Below are 24,571 nucleotides of genomic sequence, written 5' to 3' on the forward strand. Positions count from 1 at the left end.
CATTGTTGGTGCCACACTAGACTCAGCATACTGCTCTGAGCGGTTTTGTAGCAGGAACATATTACTATTAATCATCTTCCAAATAAGTGCTGAATATGTGATACACATTTCATGGTACTGAAATATTTCCTGTAAAATCTCTGGTTAACACTTTACTGGTCAGTACAGTTATTGAAGGGGTAACACCTAACAAGCCTGAGCTTGTTACACATATTGTCTCCTACAACAAGCTTCCTTACTGTTAAAAACACACCCGATAACTGTGCTCAGATGGAAACCTGTTTTGATTATAAGGCTTTCTTCCTGAGGTTACAGGACAAACTTTAGGGAATTCAGACACAGGATGCACTCGACAATGGATCTCCCCATCAGAACAACAGCTAAAACTACACCTATAGAAATATTTTTATGTTGTTCTGTTTACTTCTCTCTAAAGAAAACCGACTAGACAAGCTAAGTTGGATTAATTGTAAGAAAAGAACTAAACCAAACTCAAACTGCCTCATTAGCTCACCTCAGGATCAGATGGTGCTTAGGAAGAGTGTTGAAGGATTGGTATGTGCGTGCACACACACAGAAATGACTACAAGATTGCGCACAAATCCTATGAAGTCAGCACAGAACACAGATATGATTCATGGGTTGTGTTTGTTATACACTCTTCTTCTCCTTTTCTTCTTCTTCCATCTGACTACTAATCTATCATCTTTTTGAAGGTCTTAGTCAATGGACCCCTTAAATGACCCAAACGCTGACCCTAAATCTGACCTTAGACCCCTCTCCTCAATAGGACCCTCAATCCCGCTCCCTGAATCGGTGCACGTGCATGCTTCCAAGCACGTCTCATGGTGATGGTTGAATGAATGTGACTTTTTATGCTTGATGTATGTATATTTAACAGCATATCTGCACAAACATATATGGAAGATTATATAAGTTAGTATATTAGTTAGATTCAACATCTATGTGACGTTTGACAACAAGTATAATGAATGGCATTTTGTTGGTGACTATAATTGTCTAAAAGAGGTTGCAAATACTTCATGAATGGTTCAAAAAGTGAATTCATTGTGATATGTAGGTATGTCGATCCAAAGATTGTGTGAAGTGAAGGGAGTACATAAAAAAAAACATTGCATATGTGAAAGCTGTGGTGGTAGAGCTTAAAAAGTAAATGGAGCAAGGGAGCTAGTAAGAGCTAAGCAGTAAATCAGTGAAATAAAATGTAATTTTCCATGCAACCATCCAGGAAGAAGCTGATATGATGGATGTGAATACAGCCAGGGAGCAGCTTGGCCAAGTGTTTGGCTAGTCACGGCAGTATTGAATGACTTAGATCAGGTGCAAAAAAAAAAAAAAAACAACTTGATCAGGACATCCCTAGATAGACAGTTATTGGTTGTGGCCCAAAATTACCAACTAGGGAAACTAGCTATCATAACAGAGTGCCCACAGATGCTCCTTGGTTTACATATTTAAAGCATCATTTAGAAACACTGCTGCATTGCTTCAGCAGTATTGTTGATGTCGTTTTTTTCCCCTTTCTATTTCCCTCAGGCCACCTCAACCTGAAGCGATAAATACTTTTTCCACATATTAAGTTTGCATTTTGAGCCAGTAAAGTTGCCAAGTTTTGCAGACAGAGGTTTTTAGACTTATATCAATATTGATATTTCGGAATCTGGTAACAATATTTTGAGCAATATAAAACTTTTATACAGTTTTACAGGCAGCCATATGGCTGACATGTCCTTTCATTGACCTGTGCTGTTGCTACAGCTGATACTAATGGAGCAGACATGAACTGTGCAACTGAAATAAACAGCAGAGAGAAGTCGCAGAAAACAATAGATGTTGTACACATATTTAAATCTGGCAACAACCAACCAGTTACTTCCATGTTTAACCAGGAAGCAGTTGTTAGAGAGAAGTTTGGAGGCTGTGTGGGAGTTTCAAGAGACTGCTTGATGAATGGAGGCCATGGATGTTCGTGGTCTCCCCATTCAGGGAGAAACACTCAGTTTATTGGGGTGAAAGTAATTTGAATATGATCCAGATGCATTCATGTGTAGAAGAAAAGAGAAGAGATGAGATGAAATGAGAAAAGAAGAGAAGAGGATAGGAGAGAAGAAGAGAAGATGGTAAATTAAAAACAAAAAAAAAGCTGAGCTGAAAATATGAATCATGCGCTGCTGCTGCTGTTGCTTCTGCTAACACCTCCAGCCCACGAGACTGCTATTTATAGACAGAGAGACAGAAAGGAGAGAGAGGAAGACAGGTCCAGAGACGAACTACATTACACTGAGACAGCTGGAAGAACAGTGAAAGACTGAGCCGAAAAGCAGACAAGAAAGGACAGAGTTAAAAAAAGGGAGTGAGAGAGTGGAGCGAGGCAGGGAGATGGACGAATGATTGCGCACCAGACTGAGAAAATACCAGGGTCAAACTGTGGTCGTCTGGAGGATGGATGGAATGAAAAATCCAAAAGACAAAAAAAAAAAAAAAAACGTGGAGAAAGAGCACCAGGATGATGGAGGAAATCTTAACCTATTGTGGTTTTCCGAGAAATGCACCTCAGACAGGTGGATACTGAGTCAGAGCTAAGTCTGTGGGAAAAAGGCAGAATGCCAACAGCAGTCCTGGTGAGAGGAGTTCTGGTGGCATCAATCAAGATACAGCCTGTCTGATTACAGTACAGAGAGTCTAGTGCCACATACTGCCAGAACAGCTTTGTTATAGGATCGTCCTTAGGCTTTCCATAGACATACATGGAAAGCATAAGGCAGCAAGAGCAAAGACTCAACTTTATCAACACACACCCTCAAAAACACTCATGCACACGACACAAATAAAAAGCACATTTGGCTCCCTGGTTGGAAACTGTTTGCCAAACCCCTTTACAAAAGCAGGTGTGTATGTGTGTGTAAGTCTGCATACTATTTATTCACACTGTATAAAAAGATAGGATTAAAGAACAAGCACCTATCGCTCAATTTTATTTAACATGGGAGACAGACTTGCTGACACAACCTGTTAGGTTAACCAGAAGATAACAAAAGGCCAGAACAAAGAGGAAACAAGTTATAAATAGATTTTTTTTAAAAGAATAGATATGAATCATGAGAAGCTACTCCCATGAACAACTCCAAGATACCTGAGAAACCCAGGAAAAAAACAGATAAAAATATCAAATCCTCACAGACATGTTGAGGCAGGGTGGGTGATACGTCATCGTGAACCGTTACATGCTCATCCCCACAAACACATTTACCTATTGCTCAATATTTAACCAAACCTTGCCAATAAAAATCACAGGTATCGCTGCTGAAAGGTGGGCATCCACAAACAAACACAAACATGTGGCATTTTCCACAGCAGCTTCACTGATGTTTATGTTCATTGCATGCACACAGATGGATTTTAATATGTCAGTCTAGTGCTTCAATACAAATAGCACCATTTCAAAGTAGTTCCCTGGTCTCTTCCTTCACTCTGACCTAAAGTTCCCTCAGCTGCCTCCCTTTCTTCGCTACGTTTCCCTTTTTTTAGCAGCTGGTGAACTGAAACAGAGCTAATGTTTGGGCTAATTAAGGACTTTCCCCAACACTGCAGTTAGAGCAGATTTGCTGTTTCAACAAAAAGGAAGCCTTCTAAAGAGTTTAGAGTTAAATCCACCCTAAAATGAGCTGGAAGACACTGCAGTTCTTCACTTTCAACTCACATCCCACCCCATAACAAAAGATAGGCTCTGTTGATAGTATAATCACATATTTAGAGATATTGAACACCCAAATGGTTCACAATGATTTTGAAGAAGCAAAAATATTAACACAAAAAAAGAGAGAAAAAAAGTCATATAGTCAAAATAATCTCAACAATTTCTAGCCAGGAGCTCATCATATGCTAAATATTAGGTGGTCATTTTTTATGTTTACTAACTAGCATAAATGCTAACGTGTAGCATACAACAGCAGGGTTTCCACCAAAAAAGTCAGGACCGGCCCAGGAACAAGCAAGGATTCCAGGATGCATCTGTACACCTACACACATGATGAAAGGTTTATTAGTTCCTGTAAACATACAGGCCTCATTGCCCCAGCCAATAGTTCCTGCAGTAGAAAAAGGCCTGCAATGTCTGTGACAATAACCCAAGATGGCTGTACTGACAATTAAAGGTAGGGTAGGAGATTTCCTTCTGATGCACTTTTTGTTATATTAGTGTAACTTCTCTTTACAATCCGATAGCAACCGATTAGTTCGGCAGTTTCGCTTTAAAACGAAGAATATTAATAATCTGTGGAAGATATAAAACGCTAAACACATCCGTCAATCCTCCGGGTGGACCCTGCGCGTAGTATTGGCTGGTTGTCACTCTCTTCCTGCTCTGCGCGCAGCAGAGAGGTACGCGCATGATGGCTGAAGTCACAGACTCGTTGGGAGGCGTGGCTTCGGAGTGAGCTCCGAGAGAAAGGGGCGTGTGTTTACTTCCAAAATCTGGCTGACTCTCACTGAGTTTTCAAAATCTCCTACCCTACCTTTAATCTGCTCACTTGCTGCATTTCAAATTGAGGATAGGCTAACGTCTTTTCTCAATTAAAATGATGTTCATGTTTTGCTCAACAGGAGTTGCTAATGAGCTTCCAACCAAGCATTTGATTAATTATTTGCACTTTTACAAAACCATCCTAGCAGCATTTATACCAATACAAAGTGCCATTCACAGCCTCACCAGACCAAAGAAAAATATAAAAAGGAATCCCCTTACTTTCTGGTGAAAGTACTTAAAAGACTATCACAGTCCTGTGCTGATCAATCCGCCAACGGAAGGAAACAGAGTAAAAGCATACCAAAACCGTGTATATGGTTAGACACAGGTAGCAGATAGCTGGTGGCTGACCACATTTCTTGAAATATATCTCTTAACATACTGAAATTGCTCCTTGCACAGTGTCTGTGTGCACAAGCAGTAACCACAGAGCGCGGAAGTTCTGTAGACTGTGAGGTGTCACCGCCACCTGCAACTTAAAGATTACAACATTTGCATGCTTCTTAGTGTCAAGTGCATGTAGCAAACATGCTAACTTCATTACATTTGAAAAAAAAAATACACCTTGTGAAAAAACGTTTGAAGCTGTTCTTTGGTCAGCATGTGAAGATACATAAACACCCAAACCCGTTTGTCTGCAAACAAAGCCACATGGCTAGGCATGCGTGCATACCTCCCACACATCAAACACACATGCAGAGGCTTGGTGAGATATTATGAATTTGAAATACAAACATAATACACAAGGCGCTATTGAGGTTTGTGTGTTTATAGAAGAATAATCCTTGAGTATTCCTTGACCTGCCCAGTTTTTTTTTAACTAAATGGCTAACTAATCAACATTTAAGCTAAACCCTCTCGTTTAGTGCTGCTGTGGATAGTTGGAAGGGCTGATGTGCACCCTTATGCAAAAGCCCCAAGGCAAGGGAGCATCTGGCTATTGAATATACTGTACAATGGAGCAGACAATGCTTCCAAGTAGGTTGAATGGGACTGCCGTCAGACCACAGGGGGATCTACAGTCCATTACCTTCTAAAGCTGCCCATTAACTTTCTGTCTCACTCTCCCTGTCTGTGTCGCCCTCTCTCACCTCACTTACTGCCCCGGCCATTCTCTCTCTCTCTCTCTGACTATGTCTGCATGGCTCTTTTTATCTCTGCCTCTCTCTGTCTGTCTACATTTATCTCTGCAGATATCACACTCTCATTCCGGTTTGTTTGTCATCACTTACTGCCTGGCTCTCTTTGTGCCCTTGTCTCTGCTCCCTTTGCTGCTCATTTATATATATAGCTCAAGGGGTTTCATTGAGAATCAAACCATTTCTTGGTATCTATACGTCTCCCCCTGCCTTTTCCATCCAAAGTTGCATTACAAGCTGTTTGTACAACACACCGGGATGGCCGTCTTTATGACATGTACAGTAACTGCATTAGCTAACTGCATTAGGTTGCACAGATGCAACCACACATGCGCACTCAGCAGCCGAGCAAGAGATATTTCAAATCAAATATTGATGCAGAGGCTTTCAGACAAGCCCAGGGAGACACACACACACACACACACACACACACACACTAGAAACCCCTCAAATGCTATAAAACAGCCCCAGTCCCACCCGTACACACCAGACAAAAGAGGCTCATAACTCTTTTTTCTTCCTTTTGCATTTCTCCATCTCTCTATTTGCCTCATCAGTGTTTCCCTTGCTTGTTCAGCACAGCCCCCTTTACGGTGTAGCTAAGCCAGAGTCAACAACAGGGTGACAGAGGTGGGCTGTTTATCACTGACATTACAATGAATAGACAACACAACGCAACCCAACACACTTTCACAAACACAAAGGGAGGACAACAGTAAACAAACAGACCTGACCTCTCAGTCAACTCTGCTTTGTTATAATTTGTGTGCTTTTCCACACGTGAGCAGGAAAGACGGGTGGGACAGTGTGTTTTTTTTATGGGCTAAAATGGTCATTTGTTTTCTCACATGTTCCATTCATAACAACTCTATACAGCTATCAGAGTATAAAATCCCATTTTGTGTTTCCTTAATAACAATATTCAGTACTGTAGTGGAAAATAGGGGTGTGATTTTTCATTGCTCTGCAACAAACCAATATCAATCAATATCAACTTCTGTTAGAAATGCCTTTATTTTGAAATTCCAGTGGCTCACCCGTGTGACCACTTCCCTACGCTTCTTCCAAAAGCAGTCTTAGCTAGCAAAGGCAATGGACAGAATATTTACTCCCATCTAAGGAGCAGCAGCTATAAATCAAGATGGATGATGATTCTGTGAGAGGCTTTGTGTGTGGGGGCACCGGCAGTTGCCGTCTTTGCAGTGCCAGAGGCCAATACGCCTATAAACACATTTTTGCTACTACTACTACTACTGTTTGTAGCCAGCCTCTAGAAGCCATTTGAAGAACTGCAGTTTTTGGCATTAGCTTCCTTTTTTAGTTCGGGAAGTTGTACACTCACGTGCAGATATGTGTAACTACTAACTTTTTTGTGTATGGTCATTAGTGGCCAAAGTTTCCACTCAATTTCTTGAGTGGTGCTCAACACATGTTGCCGATCCAGCCCATGATTGTTATGAGCAAGAATGGGCTTTTTTCACATTAGCCATTATGACCCGTTATATTGGGGAAATCACAGATGTTACTAATCACATTAACAAAGGCTCCTTTCTAACCAGCATTCATAATACCCTCACAACAAAGAAGCAAATTAAATAATATAATAAAATGAATCATTATACTTCTGTGACAAGTTATAACAAAACTTTTGGCTAAGACAATGTGAGGGTTTACTTAAAGTTGATACTGATAATTTCTTACCTTTTTCCTTTTTAAAGAGGTACACTAGGTCCAAACATCTGAGTGCACGGGTGTAACTTGACCTAAATTTAACCATAAAATAAAAACTATTCCAAATGTATCAAATGACAATTGTAATAATCAATTACTTTGTCAAGTAAGTTCACCAAAAAAGGACACCAGGAGGACATGGTTTTGTGCAGGATCTAGCATGTGACCTTTTGATTCTGTTGATAAGACCGCATGGAAATACTTCCCCACAACCTGTCTTATCTCTTCACAGAACCTAATTTCTCAGACAAATGCAGCAGCGCTGCAGGGGAACATAAAACCTCCTATCAGCTGAATCACACCAACACTTCGATGCATCCAGAATCTCATCATCAGAATAAACTTGGTGACTTCAGCCTTAAACTACCTGGACAGAGAATCTTCTAGTCAACTAAAGATGACTGCAGACAGGATATATAAATCTCATTATAAAGACTTGACCACATCAAACCTTAATATTAAATTTCTGGTAAACTATATCCATCTGCTGGTATCACCATTGTGGCAGATAATGGTTGTAAAACCATGCAGCTGTTCATCCTAGCACCCGACCCGGCTTTAAAAAGACAGAAGGGGTTTTCCCATTCGATCTGAATGGAATGGAGCATGCATACCATCCATGTGATCTTGCTCTGCGGTGATTACATCATGCAGCTGTGGCTTATGAGGGATTGACTCCTAATCTGATGGGGAGAAGTTCCTGCCTCACTGACCACAGTGATCTTGTTTGTGTGTGTGTTTTATACCGCTCTTACTGACTCAGCATTGTGATTGGCAGAATCTCAACAAAATGAATCAGCCAACCTAAAACAATTCTAAAAAAAAAAAGATGAAGGAGAATCTGCCAGTTCAAAACAACCACTCATTGTTGAAATCACTCATAAATATGAAACAATATGTCAATGTTTCCCCAGGAAGACAAACAACTCCACCAAAACATGTGTTATTATATAGTAAAAAAATACTCACTAGAATAGTTATAATATCTATGGCCAGAGAGATTATATTTGTACATTGTCTATGTGTATTCTCTAATCTTCTGTAAAAATACTGTCTAATGTAAGACTGCAAGAACAGTGATAACTTCCTGTATTCATTCAAAGTCTGCACTACATGTACATTCAGTATGGATTGGATGACAGACACACACATGCCCACTTTGACACAAGTAGCCCCACACAGTGCCCACTCATTCTGCTCTAGTTATGGCTCAGCAGATGACACTCTGCTTCTCTTCTCTACAGCTATTAATAGTACAGGAAGAGAAAAAAATGAGGGAAAAATCCCATCTCTTCTCTCTGTGCTCCTTCTCTGTGCTCTCTCTCTCTCTCTCTGTGCTCCCTCCCTCTCTTTTCCCCACAGGCCTTAGTTAAGGTCATAGAGGATGAAGAGACAGAGAGAAGGAGAGAGAGTGGATGCTGAAGACACACACAAAATGGGACGAGTGATAGAAACAAAGAAAAAACAAACAAGAGTGTGTGAAAACACACACACACAGGATTGCAGACAAAGAGTGTGCATTTTATGACACTTTGTTCTGCAGTTCTATTTCCAGAAGTGAATGAACTTCTTAAACCCAAAACCTCTTCTGTGCGGTGTATTGTATCTCAAGCATTAATTTTAGCATTCAACGAAAAAAACAGGAGTTATGTTCACACCATGTGCTATTTAGTAGACTGTTGGTGCATTTTATTGGAGATATATTTTTGGTATATTTTTAAGGTGTGTACAAATAGCATGAACACACTTTATGTTGTGACGTTAGCTACAGAGCTGATGGAAGTGGCCACATGTTGTTATAAGTCCAATCCGCTAGTAGACTGTTGTATAAAAAAGTAAAGATGGAGATAACATTGCATCAACCCAGTCATTAGAGCAATTTACCCCTCTCAGGACATTCACCATTTTTGCCAAATGCCCCACATGTTACTGTTGAATACATGTTACAATAAAAGACATGGTTGGCTAATAAGTGATTTCCAGATAATGCAATATATTAAAAAAAAGAATAATACTAAAGGTGTGAACTATAAATCCATAAGGAGTAGATTCAGTTTTGCTATTGGGAGTGGGGTCACATTTTAATCCACACACCCACCGCCCTATTTCTCAAGAGGAATGACATCTTATCACTGGAATGTGGGGAATCTGGAAGGGATACAATGAAATCTGGGAGCTGCCCCCCTCCTCTAACACACTCACAGAATAAACGGTGAACACAAAGCCAGAAACAGGAGCACACAAATACACACACATTCTATAGAGGCTAGGCTCACAGACACACACACACACACACACAGAACAGTCTGTGTAGGGCACAGACAAAAGCAAAAGCAGACTAAACACAAATATAAAAAGAGACACACATAAACACATACACACACTGTTGTAGAGCACGCAGCCTGGGTGTGCAGCCCAGGTCACTTTACGCTGATGCAGACCACAAGCTCGGTCTATTTTAGACGAGTCACATGCACACATTTACGCAGTCACCTATACCCCTGTCCTAGGAGACGCACAGGTCCATCGAACAAGCACTGAACCCTGACATCAGACAGTAGTCTGCTAAAGTTCAAGTCAGTTAAATATTGTTGCATTTACATTAAATCCAATACCTACATTTTAAACAACATTCAGTCCATGTTTTTCAGGTTCTTACAGTCAGGTCCATGTAAGCCTTTTCCTAAAAGCACATTTTAAAGCTGACGGCAATGTCACTTTAAGTGTCTCGATGATGTATACTGGTGCACTAGTGACCTGATTGAGGCTTGTGGGTTGCTCAAGAGGCGTCCTTTCAAAGAACAACCAAAAGATTGAATCAGCTGCAGTGAGTGAAACATTGTATCGTGTTAATTAGAACATAGCAGCTCAAACAGCATGTTTGGCACAGGCAATTGCAATATGGCACTGAACACATGCTAAGGTGATGCAATTCACCCACCGTCCACCTAAATAACTGTAGCTTGTAAGGGTCAAAGCCTCTGTTAACGAAGAAGGATGCCACCATCAAACGTACAGTAATCAAACATACTAGTAGATCTATGCTGATATCTGATATAATAATATTGTGCAACCGAATGGGGGTACTAACTGAATAGTGTTCTATTTTTTGTTATGTATGATGTGTGCCAGGCTCTTAGCATTAGCACGCTGATGCCACTGAATTGAATTTAAGCCTACACTTCTTGACAAGCAATCTTGATTTTTTTTTTCTTTCATGATCTGGTGTGAAATATTTCTTCGTTCACGCTGTGCATCTGATCCTAGATTTGTCATTTCAGGCTTAAAAACAACATGACCCAATCCCTCCGCAGCTGTCAGCTAATCATGGCTCAGGATTTCCATGCAAGTGATTGTTGTTTCACAGTGTCAGTATTGTTTAGAAGCAAATAAAAAAAACATAACCTTTTTTGCGCTAATCAGGCACACACTTGCACACAATGCAAAACAGTGGTGTAGTAGTATTCAGGCTCATGCTAGATCAAAAAAGAGTCTTTAAGTGAAGATTACACAAAGATCAATAATGGAATGATTGAGAAAGCGGCAGTGAAACTGGAAGCATCAAACTAAATGTTACTTCTTGCTTTAATGTGTAAAATTTAAGGAAGGGAAAGGTTCATGTCAGGCAGAGAGAGGGAGAGACGAGGGGATTATAATGGCGAGAGAAGGAAAATAATGAGAAGAGCAGGAAAAGATGGAGATAAAGAGAGGGAGGAGTGTCTGTGATCGTAAAGAGCAAAGCTGGAGAGGGAAGAAAAAAAAACAAAATAGAAAACCCATGTCTCACTGTGCTAGTCATCTAACATCTGCCTGATGCATTCACTGTCCTGACCTAACCCCACATACACACACAATCCCTACATCAACTGCTTTTCCATGAGGCACACACACACAGAACACACACCCTGTTTCTAATTAAACCAAACTGTAATCATTATGAACACACATTCTGTTACATTCAGTAGTGTGACGTAATCACAGACATTTATCTCGCTCTCGGCTCGCTTCATTTGCAAGACGGCTTTATTTAGAAGAAGGTGCCAAAACACTTCAGCATCTTACACACTTGCTCGCACACATGCCTGAGTACATCAATATGCTTGCTTCTTGTTTTTTTCTAAATAAACAAAAGTTGGAGAGTTAATGCAGCATGTTTTTTTCCTCACAGTCATTCACAGAAATGTTAGCACACATATTCAAAGCTTTAAAAAGCTGTGAAGTGAGATTTATGTGTGATAAAATGCTTTACACCCATGGGTGGAAGGTCTACACTACATGCAGTGTTTTTGAAAGGTCACTAATAACACAACATGAACTGAAATGTAGAACATGTGACACCTTCGACCCTCCGCTGAAATCGATACTGATGAAATTCTTAAAGGCAGGATGGCCTGACCTTACTATTCAACAGTGTGGGAAACACACACACACACACACACAAAAAACACAATAATGTGTGTGGACGGAAACAGAGATGGTTTACATATGAGGAAGTGCCAGCTCACAGCTGGTTACTGACACATGACAGAGAGATAGAGTGAGGCAAAGACAAAGCATTGCTGTGAGATGAGTAACAAACTGAAATGGGATTGTATCGGTATCATCTCCAAATAATCTGACATCAGAGCTAAACGCATAGCGACCTGAACACACATTTTTCTGCTTTAAACACAACATCTTGCTGTGTGTTTTTACACGCGTGTGTGTGTGATGGAATGCTGTCTATGTAAAAAGTTCAGCTATTCAGGTTACTGTACTCTCACCTTGACACCAAGTCAAAAACATTCCCCCGGATACCCTTCATTCCTGCAGTTTACGAGGCAGGGAGCAAACTTGTTTGGCTGTGGTGACTGCTCGAGTCCAAAGCTGAAACATTCACCTGTTTCACAACCAGATTTATTAGAGAAGAAAAACAACTTTATGAGTGATGTAATCGTGATCATTCACAGTTGATGTAAACCCAAAATTGTGGGGTGTCCCGTAGTGATTTTCCACCCTGAACATGTTCATTCCAGCTTTAAATTCTCTTTTCGGGTGGTTCTTAAATTCCTTCATCCACAAAGCCATCTGTGTGTCTATGACAATTAAAATCACAATAAATATCCAGCAAAGTTTCCACTTTGACTTCTTATTATTAAACAGTTGAGCTCATCTGCAACGAAGCACAGCCAAAAGGTAACAATCCCCTAGAGCTACACTTACAACCACACAACACGAACTGCACAGAACTACATTTACATACTGTGAGCGTTACCTTCAGTAATAAAGAATGGAAACTCCAGTTTTAATTGGTTGTAATAGGTGTCACTAGGGGTGGCTGGTGCTGCTTTACAGCAGCTTCAGAATCGATCAGCAGTTAAAAATCAGGCTTTGCTAAAGACTCGACACTGCTGCAGTTTGTTGTTTTGTCAGGGAAATCTGAACCTCTGGAAAATCGAACCCTTACCCCTGAGCTCTGCTTCCCTGGAGTAATCTGGGGGTATTTATCTTTCTGTAAATTACTTTTACTATCTTTTATATGAGTGTAACTACGTATATCATGTCTAGTTCAAAATATTTACATGTACAAATTCCAATAGCATAGACGGAGGCAGTTTTAGATGACTTGTAAAAAAATCGAATGTTTTTATGGATTATATGTATTTCATGGACGCCTTTATTTTAATCTAATAAAAATGTACACAGATATTTGCTTTGTATGTGTAACACAGCAAATATCAACAACACGGTTTCACCATGTTCAGGCGAATCCTTGTAATTTGCACTTAAAGTGGAACAGAGAACCCCCTGTTGAGTGAAACTGCCTTCAGTAAGCCATATTTTTAAATGCCTAACAAACAAGCATCAATAACAATTTATTTAGTCACAATGATATTATCACTGCTAATGCATATGACATGATTAATGTCGACAAACCTTTTCGCATAGCCGCACAACCTGTCAACAAACCTGTCTGGGCTCAGAGGCCAGTTTTCCTCTTATGGCACTGACTGAATAACCCTTAGTGAAGGACAGCCCAGAAGCTCCAAAAAGTGTGCGCGTGAAAGAGACAGAGAGTGAGTGTGTGTGTGTGTGTATGGGGAGGGGGCTAATCTCCCTTATGTTGCTGTTGAGAGGGAAATTTCAAGGTTTTTGAATGCGAATAGAGCCAAGAGCCTAAGGTCACACACACAAGCGCACACAGACGTAGGGTCACCTGTCTTTTTGTCCTTGGTTTTTCCTCTCCCCCTTCTCCATCATCCTTGCCTTTCATTTTCTTTGTCTCTTCCCTCCCACATTTCTTCCCTCCCTCCTCCCCATGTTTCCCATTTATCTATCCTATCACTGAACTCCCTCCAAATTCACTTCCTTCAACTTTTTCTCTTGATCTTTCTTATCCCACCTCCATCTTCCAACCACAGGCACTCTAAATGTTTGCCCAACTTTATTAATGACTCTCTGTTTCATTTTGTTTAATTTAAAGCTCTATTGTGCTGCCCCTTCCTGACTCAAAGGTGGTCGAAGGCTAGGCAAGCTCCAAGTGATCGCCTCCGAAAGAACAGGCTGAACTTTGACCTGAGTTTTTTTCCACCTTATAGGACTTATTCTTTCTTTTTTCCACCTCATGAGACACAAACATGCGAAGGCTCACAACTGTTTGATGGCCAATGATACCATGTTTCCACCAAGGATCCTCCATTCAGGATTCAGGAACCTTGTAGTGAACTAGGCTGCGTTTCCAACAGGATAATCATAAACATGTTGCGCAATGCAGAACAAAAGTAAACAGTAGTTGCAAGATAGCAGATGGTGCTCATCACAACTTCAGGTCAAGAAAAACATTAGCTTCCAAGGCAGCTGAATTGTTGCGGGATCACAAACAGTCCATCCTGCCAGGATACCAATTATGCCCAAGCCACAGTTGTTCAGAGCGTTGTAAGAAACTACAGGTTCAGTTGATGATAGCCAGAGGCAATCTGATTTCCTGTGACAAAAATCCCCATCCCCTGCCAAGTATTTTTTGAACATGCCTATCCTTTTCACACAGCTTCCAAGGATGACTTCCCAGATGCTTCTGTGTAACAAACAATCTGGCATGTCAGGTGACTACAGCAGGCAGATTCACAAATTAGGTCAAGGAAAACATGTCAAGATTCAAACCCAGCTGAGAACAAACTTTTCTAAAATTCTCTATAATTTTTTTAATTTTTCTTCTTTTTTCTTATATTCTGTTCTAAGTTACTAACTCAAAATTAAACTGCAAGCATTCCTTTCATTCTTGATGCATCAGCCTCCTCTTCCCCATCCATCATCTACTGTCTGCTCTAAAAAGTCACCTTAAGATAAGCTACTGGGTGACCTTCCTCCTCTTGCTCCCCACTCCCGCTATCTGTTCATCAATCTCTCATTTAAGCTTAAACAAACTATCTGTTCTATCTCCCATCCACTCTCCGGCACCTCTCCCATCCATTTTAGGATTCCTGTGGAAACATAACTTAACCTGTTTTAGATCAGATACCATGGAATGCTAAGATACAACCCCTCCAAATAATCTCTCACACAAGCAGGTCTAAAATTTAGGCAGCAGCAGCTCACTTACAAAAGTATATTGCAAGTGACTCAAATTGGTGGAAACATACTCACACCACATTGACACATTTACACATACAGAAAACCGACAAGTTCCAGATGATCGGATCCTGACTCCCACAGATCTCCAGTTGCCATGCCCACCCAGTGAGTGACTGTGATTGGATGTAATGGGTGTGCGTCTGTGTACGTACGTGTGTGCATGTAACTTTACTCCCACCATTCTGCCACATGTCAGCAGTTGCTCAGTCATCTTTGACATCCATACACACACACACACAGGATTATAGCCAGGCTGTGCAGAAAAGTACTTGTCTCTGCATGCACATATAGTCTAGTCACTGCATGCCTTCATAACTCTTATATAACAAATTCAAAGTATATGTTATGAACATTTTTATTCCAGTAATCCTGAGGGTATTATGTGTCAACTGCTTTATTGTGATTGTTTAAGTTACAGTGTGCACCATCAAAATCACGAGACACAGACCTCCTTGACAAAGAAAACAGCCAAGTATCACAGGGTTTCCTGATTAAAATGAGAAGTCAGGAAAGAGAGCATGATGCATGACAGACACGGTAAACTGAATAGACCATAGACATTTGTTTTCTGATAAACAAACTGGCGTATCCTAGATGCAGAGCATCAGGCTAAGCTGATTTTATCTCTTGAAATTCAGAACACTCGAGGAGCATCTTGTGATAGTGATGACAATGAAATTATTCATACACTGAGAAATATAAACACATGCAGATTTGCAGAGAAAATATTTAATTACACAGACCAACCCATCCAAATTTTTCTAGTTCTAATTAATTTAGCAATCAGCCACAGAGCATAAAATGGAACCGAGCGTAAAAACAATGACAATGATAACTTCTGTGTTATACTGACTAACAGAACAGATGTACAGATTCTTTAAGGTTTATAAGAAGTTAATAAAACAGCAGTACCCTTCTCTTTGTGTTTATGGCCTCAAGGAGTAATAAATTCAGTATAGGAGCAGAGTAAGGAACAAGAACTGTAGAGTCAATCAACTACCCCGTCAGCGATGCAAAAGTCTACAAACTAGCACCAAGTGGCCATTGTCAACACATTGCCGGCTACACAAACAAGGTGTGCATGTGTAAGGGAACAACATTCTTAAACTCTGCCACTAGGCCACCTAGAAATGATAATAATCTGAATGTAGTCCAACTAACATTTAGTCTAGAATGATCCAACAAGCTAGGCCCTTCAGCAGACCAAGATGGTACAGCTCATCTAAGACATCAATAGGCTGGTTGTTGGATTAGTTCTATACCAAATACAACACTGGTACTCTAAACCTATATCTACTGACAGACAACATTGACTCTCATTTGATGTGCTAGATGGTTAGCATGCCAACATCAGCAGATATACCTGCAAAACAACACATACACATTATAGCTGTTCTTCATTTAATCTAAGACTGTTACAAACTGCTCCTCTAGCTCCTTGTAAATTTGTTTTCCTGGCACAGTAGCAAGTGTATCATCAGGGCAAGTACTTTCACATGAGTCCATGTGTCTGTTTTCTTCCTCCGCTAAAACCTCAGCTCAGTCAGTGCACTGCATGTCATATGACCGGGTTGACACTATTATTCTACATCTCTGCTGAACGCACCTCTGTCTGTGCCAAACGCTAAAAGACTCTGTCTATATCCTTTCTTCCTTATAACTTTTCTGTTCGTCTCACCTCACACACAAACACACACTTTGCACACTGACTCTCTCTCTGACACAAATATACTGCAAAAGTTGCATCAGTGCACTGTAATGAAGAAACAGCATCCTGTGGTGACTGTGTGCCATCCTGTCTCGTGTTTTACAGTATGTTAAATGGCGCCTTTTTTTTTTTTTGCATATGAAGATAGGGAATGAGAGGAGATGATTGAACACAATCTGTCTTCCTCAGCTTTGACATAACTGTAAGTGGGTGAGAGATGCAAGTTTCAGTACCCTGAATTCTCCCGACTGTCTGGGGATTTCAACCAGGAAGTCCGTAGACAAACCTTTCAAACTGCTATTGTGACACTTTACCCTCCCACATGGCATTTGAATACCAGGACATCAAACCTACACAGTCATTCAGCACAGTCACATCTAGGCATCAATTGTTAGGCACCCTCTTCCTCTTTTAATGCCTTTTATGCAACTTGTGGTAGTGGTAATGTGATGCACCACAGCATCCGTTCACACACATTTAGAAATCAACCGTCAATAAAACCAAAGACTTACCATGAGAGAGAAGAAAAGATGTTATGTTATACCTCCTCTTGCTGCCAGATTTTTCAAAACACTCCAACAAATGTGTTTAAACATTTTATCAAATTCAGTCTACGAACATGTTCCGTTCAGTGTTATTAAACTCTGTCAGTGATAGCGAACCTGCATTAAACCAGTCCAGAGAATGTGTTTTTGATAATCCTCCTCAGATGAAATCCATCATCTTTGATCTTCATTTAATGTTTTGCAAATATTAAGGCAACACCCAACACCCACATCTATATACAGAACCTGGACCAGATACTGTTCAGCTCTAGTAACCACATCCTCCAATACTGTTGCTATCTGCAAGGCTATGACACATCTAAATCTCTCATGCTTTACCTAAACTGCCTGTAAAAAAAAAAAACATGCAGCCTTTGTCAGGCTGTTATCTGCATCAGCATTGCAATCACAATCAAGCTACGATCTCATTTCACATTTATACAGAAAAGTATCTGAGTAAGCAGGAAGTTCTTGTAAACCATATCATCAAGATCTCAATGTAAAAATAGGCCACACAAAACAGAGAAGGTACCATAACAGAAAACAGACAATGAAGAGGTGACTTACCTGTAGCTCACACCACGCCACTTCCACTGTTGTGTCTGTATCCAGTCCCTTGTACACTGTCTTAAAAGAACCCCTTCCGATCTCAATGTCAAACTTTAGGAAGCGTCCATCTGGTGAAGTGCCTACGGCTTTCGTCTCAACCTCCTCTTTATCCTCCTGTACTTGTTTCAGGGCTTCCCTCTGATCTGCCCGTGTTTTCACAAGCCCCTTATCCTCCTCTGTCTCCCTGTCTTTTTCATCTGTGGGACTACAAATGCTTCCCTCATTTGTATATTCTATCACTTTTCCATCTTTTGCCACCTGCTGAGGGTCTGCAGTCCCCCTGGGGCGCAATGTGACCTCAGGCTGTTTGCCTGACGTTTTGTCTGTAACATCCAATACTGTCGGGCTGGGCTCTTTTACTGCACCATCTGTGCTATGTTCAACGCTGCCACTGGTGGAAACAGCAATCGTGATAACGTTCACACCTGAATCTTTCTCAGCATTTTGGACGTGGCCCTCTGCATCTGTTCTGCCAAGCCCAAGAAAAGGTTGAAGGGGGGTGCCTTGCAAGTAGGAGCCTCTTGAGAACTCCTCGCCATCAGAGTCTTGATCCCCATACCCAAGTCCTAAAGGCTGAGGAGAGAGGAAGTTGGGAGTCCCTTCTAAGTCTGGAGGTGAAGTGAGCATCACAGCTGCTTTGCTGGGCAGGTCCAAAGCTGTGGCGTTTGAGTCACAAATAACGCTTCGGCGAAAGAATCGGTGTTCGGCTGTTTTCGAGTCTCTATCCATGGTGTGGCGCCGGCGTTGGACCTCAGGCTGTCCGCCAAGCTTTTCCACAACATGCGAGTCTGAACTGGCAGAGCCGTTCACATTCTTCTGGGGGGTCTGGGGTGATGGACAGGGGGAGGCAGAAGAAGCAGGAGGGAGTGGGGCAATGAATTTCACTGCTTTACTGTTGCTATTGCTATCAGACATTCTTCCACAAGGCTCAGAACACAAAGGAGAAATTTTGTATTTATAAATAAGGTTATAGATAGATTTTTTTCTATGTGAGTAATCAGACCAACCTACTTGTGTAAACTCTGGATCACCAACCTTTGATCAAACTCCAAGAAAAGCAAAGGTTACAGATAATAATTTGCAGTTCCTTAAAGAAGGACCTATTAACTGTGGTTGCTCTTGGCAAGTCAACTGTTTTAACAAGGGAACATACAGTTTCTACAAGGCCCTTCCGTGCAGGGCTCAGGGAAGCCCCAGGTGAGAGGAAGGGGCTTGGGAAGGGATAAAAGGCAGTCAGAGGTGGAGGGTTGCAAACACTGCAATGTGGTGATGACCGTCAACTCAACACCTGAATCCATCCTGCTGCCAACATCCAAGGAGGGATGACCACAACATGGAAGGACTGGAGTTCAAACAGACAAGTAGAGCATCCTAAAAGCTGGGACGATGAAATATGGAACAATCGGATAGAGCTGGACGATGAGGTCTGTTGACGTCCTCCTCTGAGCTGAGCTTCCTTGAGAGGTTGCTGGTCCGTCTGGTAAGCCCAGACAAAAGGCTAGACAGGCCAAGCCTGGCCAACCCTGCCCCAGCTTCAGTCTGCAGCTGTCCTTGTCTCTGAAAATAAAAAAAAAAATAAAATAATCTGTAACTTCTTTATACCATCCGTTTTCTCTTGACTCTACAACTGACACAAGCAACTTTAAGGAATCTTGAAGACACTAGGCTCCCTGCCAAAGTGGTTTGTAGAACATACAAGATGTCAGATAGCATCAAATATTTCAGCACTGGTTGGACAGTGATTGACACAAGCAGGGGAAGAAATGTAAACCAGCCAAGTACGGTTCCAGTTTTGGTTGCACAAATCTGTCATGTAGCACTAAGTAAAGAGCACTCCCTTGTTTCAATGTTCTTTTCATAAGAATGTTAAAATAGCAATCACTGCTCAGCCACAATTTTATCATCCTGACTTCAGTCAGTAATCTCCAACTGAAGCTGAAGTTAAAAAGACTGAGATCTGCATCCCACCCCACTCTTTCCCTCCTCATTACCCCCTGTGTAGTTAATGCAGCGGAGTGATGTGGCAGAGTGTGAGTGCCTAATTGCTTCCAAATTTAGCCCCAGCCTGACTGACCCCAAGGTTAGGCTACTCTGTAGCAACTCAGCAGCTTAGCATGAGAGAGGAGGGGCGGCACTGACAGACAGAACCACTGCACAAAGCCTAAATTCATATTTAAGAACAGAGGAACAGCAAATGAACTCACATCTAAAAAAAGAAAACAGGTTTACAGAAGTGTTAGCGACACTGACAAACAGAGAAGCACACAGAGTATTATGTGGTACAAGCAGCTAAAATCATCTTCATTTTCAATTTTCTCCACATCACCAATAGATGTGAAATGAGGTCAGAGGATACTAGTTCAGTCGGCTACTTTATATTGACCCAAATAAAGGAAATGAGGGAAATTTTAGCAATGAGGATGTCACAGGAGGTAAAATCTGCTTCTTTGTACCTTTTTTTTTTTTTTTTTTAAACACACACACATGTCCCTTTTCCATTACATGTTATGAATAAGTTTTAAGGACTTGAAGTCAGTTATTCCGACAGAGTCCTCAGTTTCCAGGTGTACACTGTAGTTAATAACCCCACAGTGATCAATGAGGTAATTCTCGCTTTACTCAGAATGAGATGGCACCGACTGAACAGAGACGTACAGCAGACTGATGACTTCAGTATGAGCCAGCTGTTCTCACTGAAGTGTATTGCTTAGTGGGTTTCATCTGAGTTGCAAAACAGCCTCTTCAATCTATTAACAATCTCAGCAGACAGCTGCATTTCCAGTCTGATCCATCTGTGTGTGAGACCCTGGGACATGGACACATCTTCCTGTTTCATTACATATAACAGCATCACTGCTCATTAAAAAAACGCTGTGATCACCAACAGCCAATGGGGTGTAACCAGCAGCATGAGCTAACAAACAAATTTCCCCTAATTAAACCTATAAAAACATGCACTGATCAGTAGAGGTCAGGGGTTAACATTACCAGTAACAGGCTAGCATACAGTGTTAACATCACAAGTCTAGATCTATATCTAATCTACTAATCTATCTTCAGAATGCATTGACCGATTCAAACCGTTAAACATCCAAAGATTCAGTTCACAATGGAGAGACTGGGATAATTTTATATCAGTTCGAAGGAACACTCGTTAGCATTCTGAGGGTGTCACTCTTAAAACTGAACACCAAACCGTTTTGCTTTTATAGCCAGCTGTTCCGGGAGAGTGCCGGTCATTCTTACTTTAAGACATAATGTAAAACCAAAAACAGAGAAGCAGAGCTGCCATATTTTCTAACTCGCTGACAATTCCACATCTTTGACATCACAGACATGAAGATTATACCGTGTTGTAGAGCAACTTCTTGTGATTCTGACGGTGTCCTTATTTTTTGTCTGAAGGCTTCGGTTTGGACACAGAAAGCAGTTGTTCAAAGGGTGTTTTTAAACAGGAAACACATTAGGAGGGGGACAGAGAGAGCTGCAGTTAGGGGCAGCTGATAAACATTCAGGTTGCCCTGGATACAGGCAGGCAGACGACTCTTACCATGGTGACAGCATACAAAGCAGCCATATTTGTAGAACTGTCATATTGATCATCCTTCAGCTGTATACTACTTTTTCACACTCAAATCACACAGCCTGTGCTTCTTATAGTCTTATGGTATTATTCCAGCCTCAGACCTTTCATATGGTATATTCACAGGCTGTTCTTTAAGGTCATGACTTCATACCGTTCTTGTCTTCAGCCGTTTCTTTTTCATATCTTCATAATATTAAAACATTTTCTACTTTTCAAAATAACAGCTTCATCTTTTCAAATTCTTAACTGTGTTTCAGCAAATTAAATTCAGATTGCAGATTCTCCAGCAATTCAGAGCAATCCTTCACATCAGCGTTCAAAGCAATGCTTCAGCTGCAGCAATCAAACTTGCATTTCTTCAGCAATCAAACTTTTCTAGTTTCAATTAATACGTCATAAAAATTAATATTAATTATTTTAATTTTTTATTAATCTATTAATATGACAAAAACTGCATATTAAGGTAAAATGTGCAGAAGAGCAAATAAATCTGCCCAAAAATGGTCTCTACTAGCTCTAATTATTGATAAAACAAACCTATGACGTAATATATGTTAAGTTCGTGTGAAAATTTGATGGTGCATTCATTGATAACTTAGTTGCTTGTTGAGCATGGTTTACATTGGTGATACACGTCCTGAATTGTGTGCTCTGCAGCCACACGGTGCAGTGAGGGGCTCACTGACTGCTGCTGCTGCTGCCTGTTGAGGAACTCAACACAGCGAGGCTAACTTTGCCTACAGGCAAAAACAAGACACGACCGGTCACGAATGGGATAATAAAGCAATATAATGGCGCAGAAATGAAACTTTACCTGTTACATCGGTGTGTGCAGTGCTGGTGCCGAAGAAAATATCAAGATAAAAAGTTGATGAAGCCTTTCTGCAGTGGGGGTCCGCTACGACACACAGCACTAATGTCAGTGTGGTGCGTCACGTTAAAGCCACAGTTGGTTGCCAAAAAAACACACACAAAATAAGTAAATTACAAGAATTTAGCAACAACCGTATCCTCTGGACAACAGGCTCCGAGCAGCGGTACGTGTAGTGAGGCAAAGCCGACAGACAGACACCTCCCACAGATGCCAAGTTCGCCCGCTGTGTCACGTCGGTACTACTTTCAGTCTGTCTGCAACCAAGCGGCGACACTCGAAGATGCTAAATGATAATCCGTATCAACATCCAGTCCGCTCCGGAAACCGCAGCTGCGCTCCTCTCGGTCTATGAGATGCAGTAAATCCGCTGTGTCCACGCTTATTCCCCCGTTTTCAAGCCATCGGACAGCGGCTCCGTGTGCTCTGCTCTGTGCTGCTTCTCTCTGGCGATGACTCGTCAAGCCGACGGCTGAGCTTTCACAGAGCAGACCCGCGTCAATCGCCCGCCATTAAACCGGATGATAGAGGAAGAGCTGCGTTCTTTCAAAATAAAACCCGGGAAGCTCAACTCAACGTTTTAAACAAAGACTGTGTAATTAAACCGAATGAACAAAGTAAATAATAGGAAGATTAATGTATGTCACATTTTGTAAATATTTTCACTATGTACTTTTAATAAGTATATTTTATTAGTTTTTCCTTATTTAATCATTTGTTTATTTATTGATTTTGGCAGTCCTTACATGTGAAACTCATTCAGCTCTCACTCGTCTTCTCCTGTTTTCTAGTCTGTTTTTTACAGCAAACAACCACAACAAAAAATAAAATGCATTAAACTCGACACACTTTTGTTTTATTGAAATTGCCTAAAAGAGGTTAGTCTGAGAAAAACGTCAACGCTTCACTGAATCTTATTTTGATGAGTCAAACCGGAAGTGACATTACTAATCCCTACTTCATTGACAGTAGCAGGCAAAGGCAGACTCCAGCATGGTGAGTTACCACACAGCTGCAGATGCAGCCAACATGAAGTGTTTCATGCTTTAATTTTGTGTTTAACACATCAGTTGCCAGATTTTTGGATAATCAGGAATGCTTGTTATTCGTTAGACACATATGTACGCTAATTTATTGCTTCATTCATATATTTGTTTTAATATTATAGTTTTGTTTATGTTGCTTTTGTTTGTTTGTTGTTGTTTGTTTTGTTTTATGCCCATGGATGCTAAACCCTTGAGACAAGGTAGTGGATGACGGCACAAAGGCTGGTGGACCTTTTATCAAGTTGTATGCGCTGGAAATGAATGCTGCTATATTTACTCATTTCTATCTTATCATTAATACTTTGCTTCTTGAATAGTCTGTAGCCTGCAAAGTGTCCTGACTAATTCAAATAAAAGAGCTTTCACTGTCCACTGTTCACACAAACAGCAAACACTCCTGCACCCTCCTCATATCTGTAGCCTGTAGGCGGAGGCACAAACTGGGTCATGAACTTGTTGTTTTGGGTCTTCACATGACCACCAAGAGTTAGATGTTACTGTACAGAGCGAATCATTCAGTTTGTGTCCTGAATTCTGACCTGACAAATGCTGTGTGCATGTGAGGTGATGTTTCACACATATGCACACATTCTGCACATGTTTACCCTACACTTTGCTTTACTGAATTCAGAACATATTTTAAGGTGTCAATATGTTAAGAGGCCATATGTGTTTTACTACAATACTAGAAATGTGTGTGTGAGGTTAATACTTTGGCATGTATGTTTCTGTGACGGAATGCCTCAGCATTCCGTCACCTTTGCCTCTTTTTTGAGTAAACCCATAAAAGTGGCCCTGACTAAAATTACTCTGTCAGAATGACTGATTTATCCTCTGTCTCTGCTGTGACCTAAACCTGAGGGCAGTATTAGCATTTGGATTCTGGAACAACACGTTTTGGCCCCAAGGTTCTACAAATACTACACCAATACACACCTACAGTGAGATCGACATCATCGTAGCTGCAAAACTTGAGGCCTCAGTGATGCTATGAAGCCAATGTTTATGCAACTAGTTTTCTTTCACTTTCTTTTACTGAGGGATGTTTTTCTATCCTTACTTATGTTCTTGGTGAGAGATGCATGAAAATGGATGATGGACACATTTAGGGGACAGCTGGAGTGATTTTGTTTAAAGATTACAACAATCTGACTATCCACAAATATAAATTTAGATAAA

The 24,571-nt window shown here is 40.9% G+C and overlaps 1 protein-coding gene across 2 annotated transcripts in view; it reads right to left on the reverse strand.

Annotated features, from left to right (window-relative positions):
* Nucleotides 1–22,810, reverse strand: part of wnk1b (WNK lysine deficient protein kinase 1b) — a 73,225-nt gene extending 50,415 nt beyond the window's left edge. For both annotated transcript variants that reach the window (XM_028397426.1, XM_028397419.1), the window contains exons 1-2: nucleotides 22,290–22,810; nucleotides 17,848–19,446 (exon numbers count right to left, since the gene is read on the reverse strand). In XM_028397426.1, coding sequence (XP_028253227.1) covers nucleotides 17,848–18,804 — 957 coding nt within the window. In that variant the 5' untranslated portion in view covers nucleotides 18,805–19,446; nucleotides 22,290–22,810. The remainder of the gene's footprint in view (nucleotides 1–17,847; nucleotides 19,447–22,289) is intronic.
* Nucleotides 22,811–24,571: the final 1,761 nt, after the last annotated feature.

This window comes from Parambassis ranga, chromosome 2, assembly GCF_900634625.1.
Source record: "Parambassis ranga chromosome 2, fParRan2.1, whole genome shotgun sequence".
NCBI classification, from domain to species: Eukaryota; Metazoa; Chordata; class Actinopteri; family Ambassidae; genus Parambassis; species Parambassis ranga.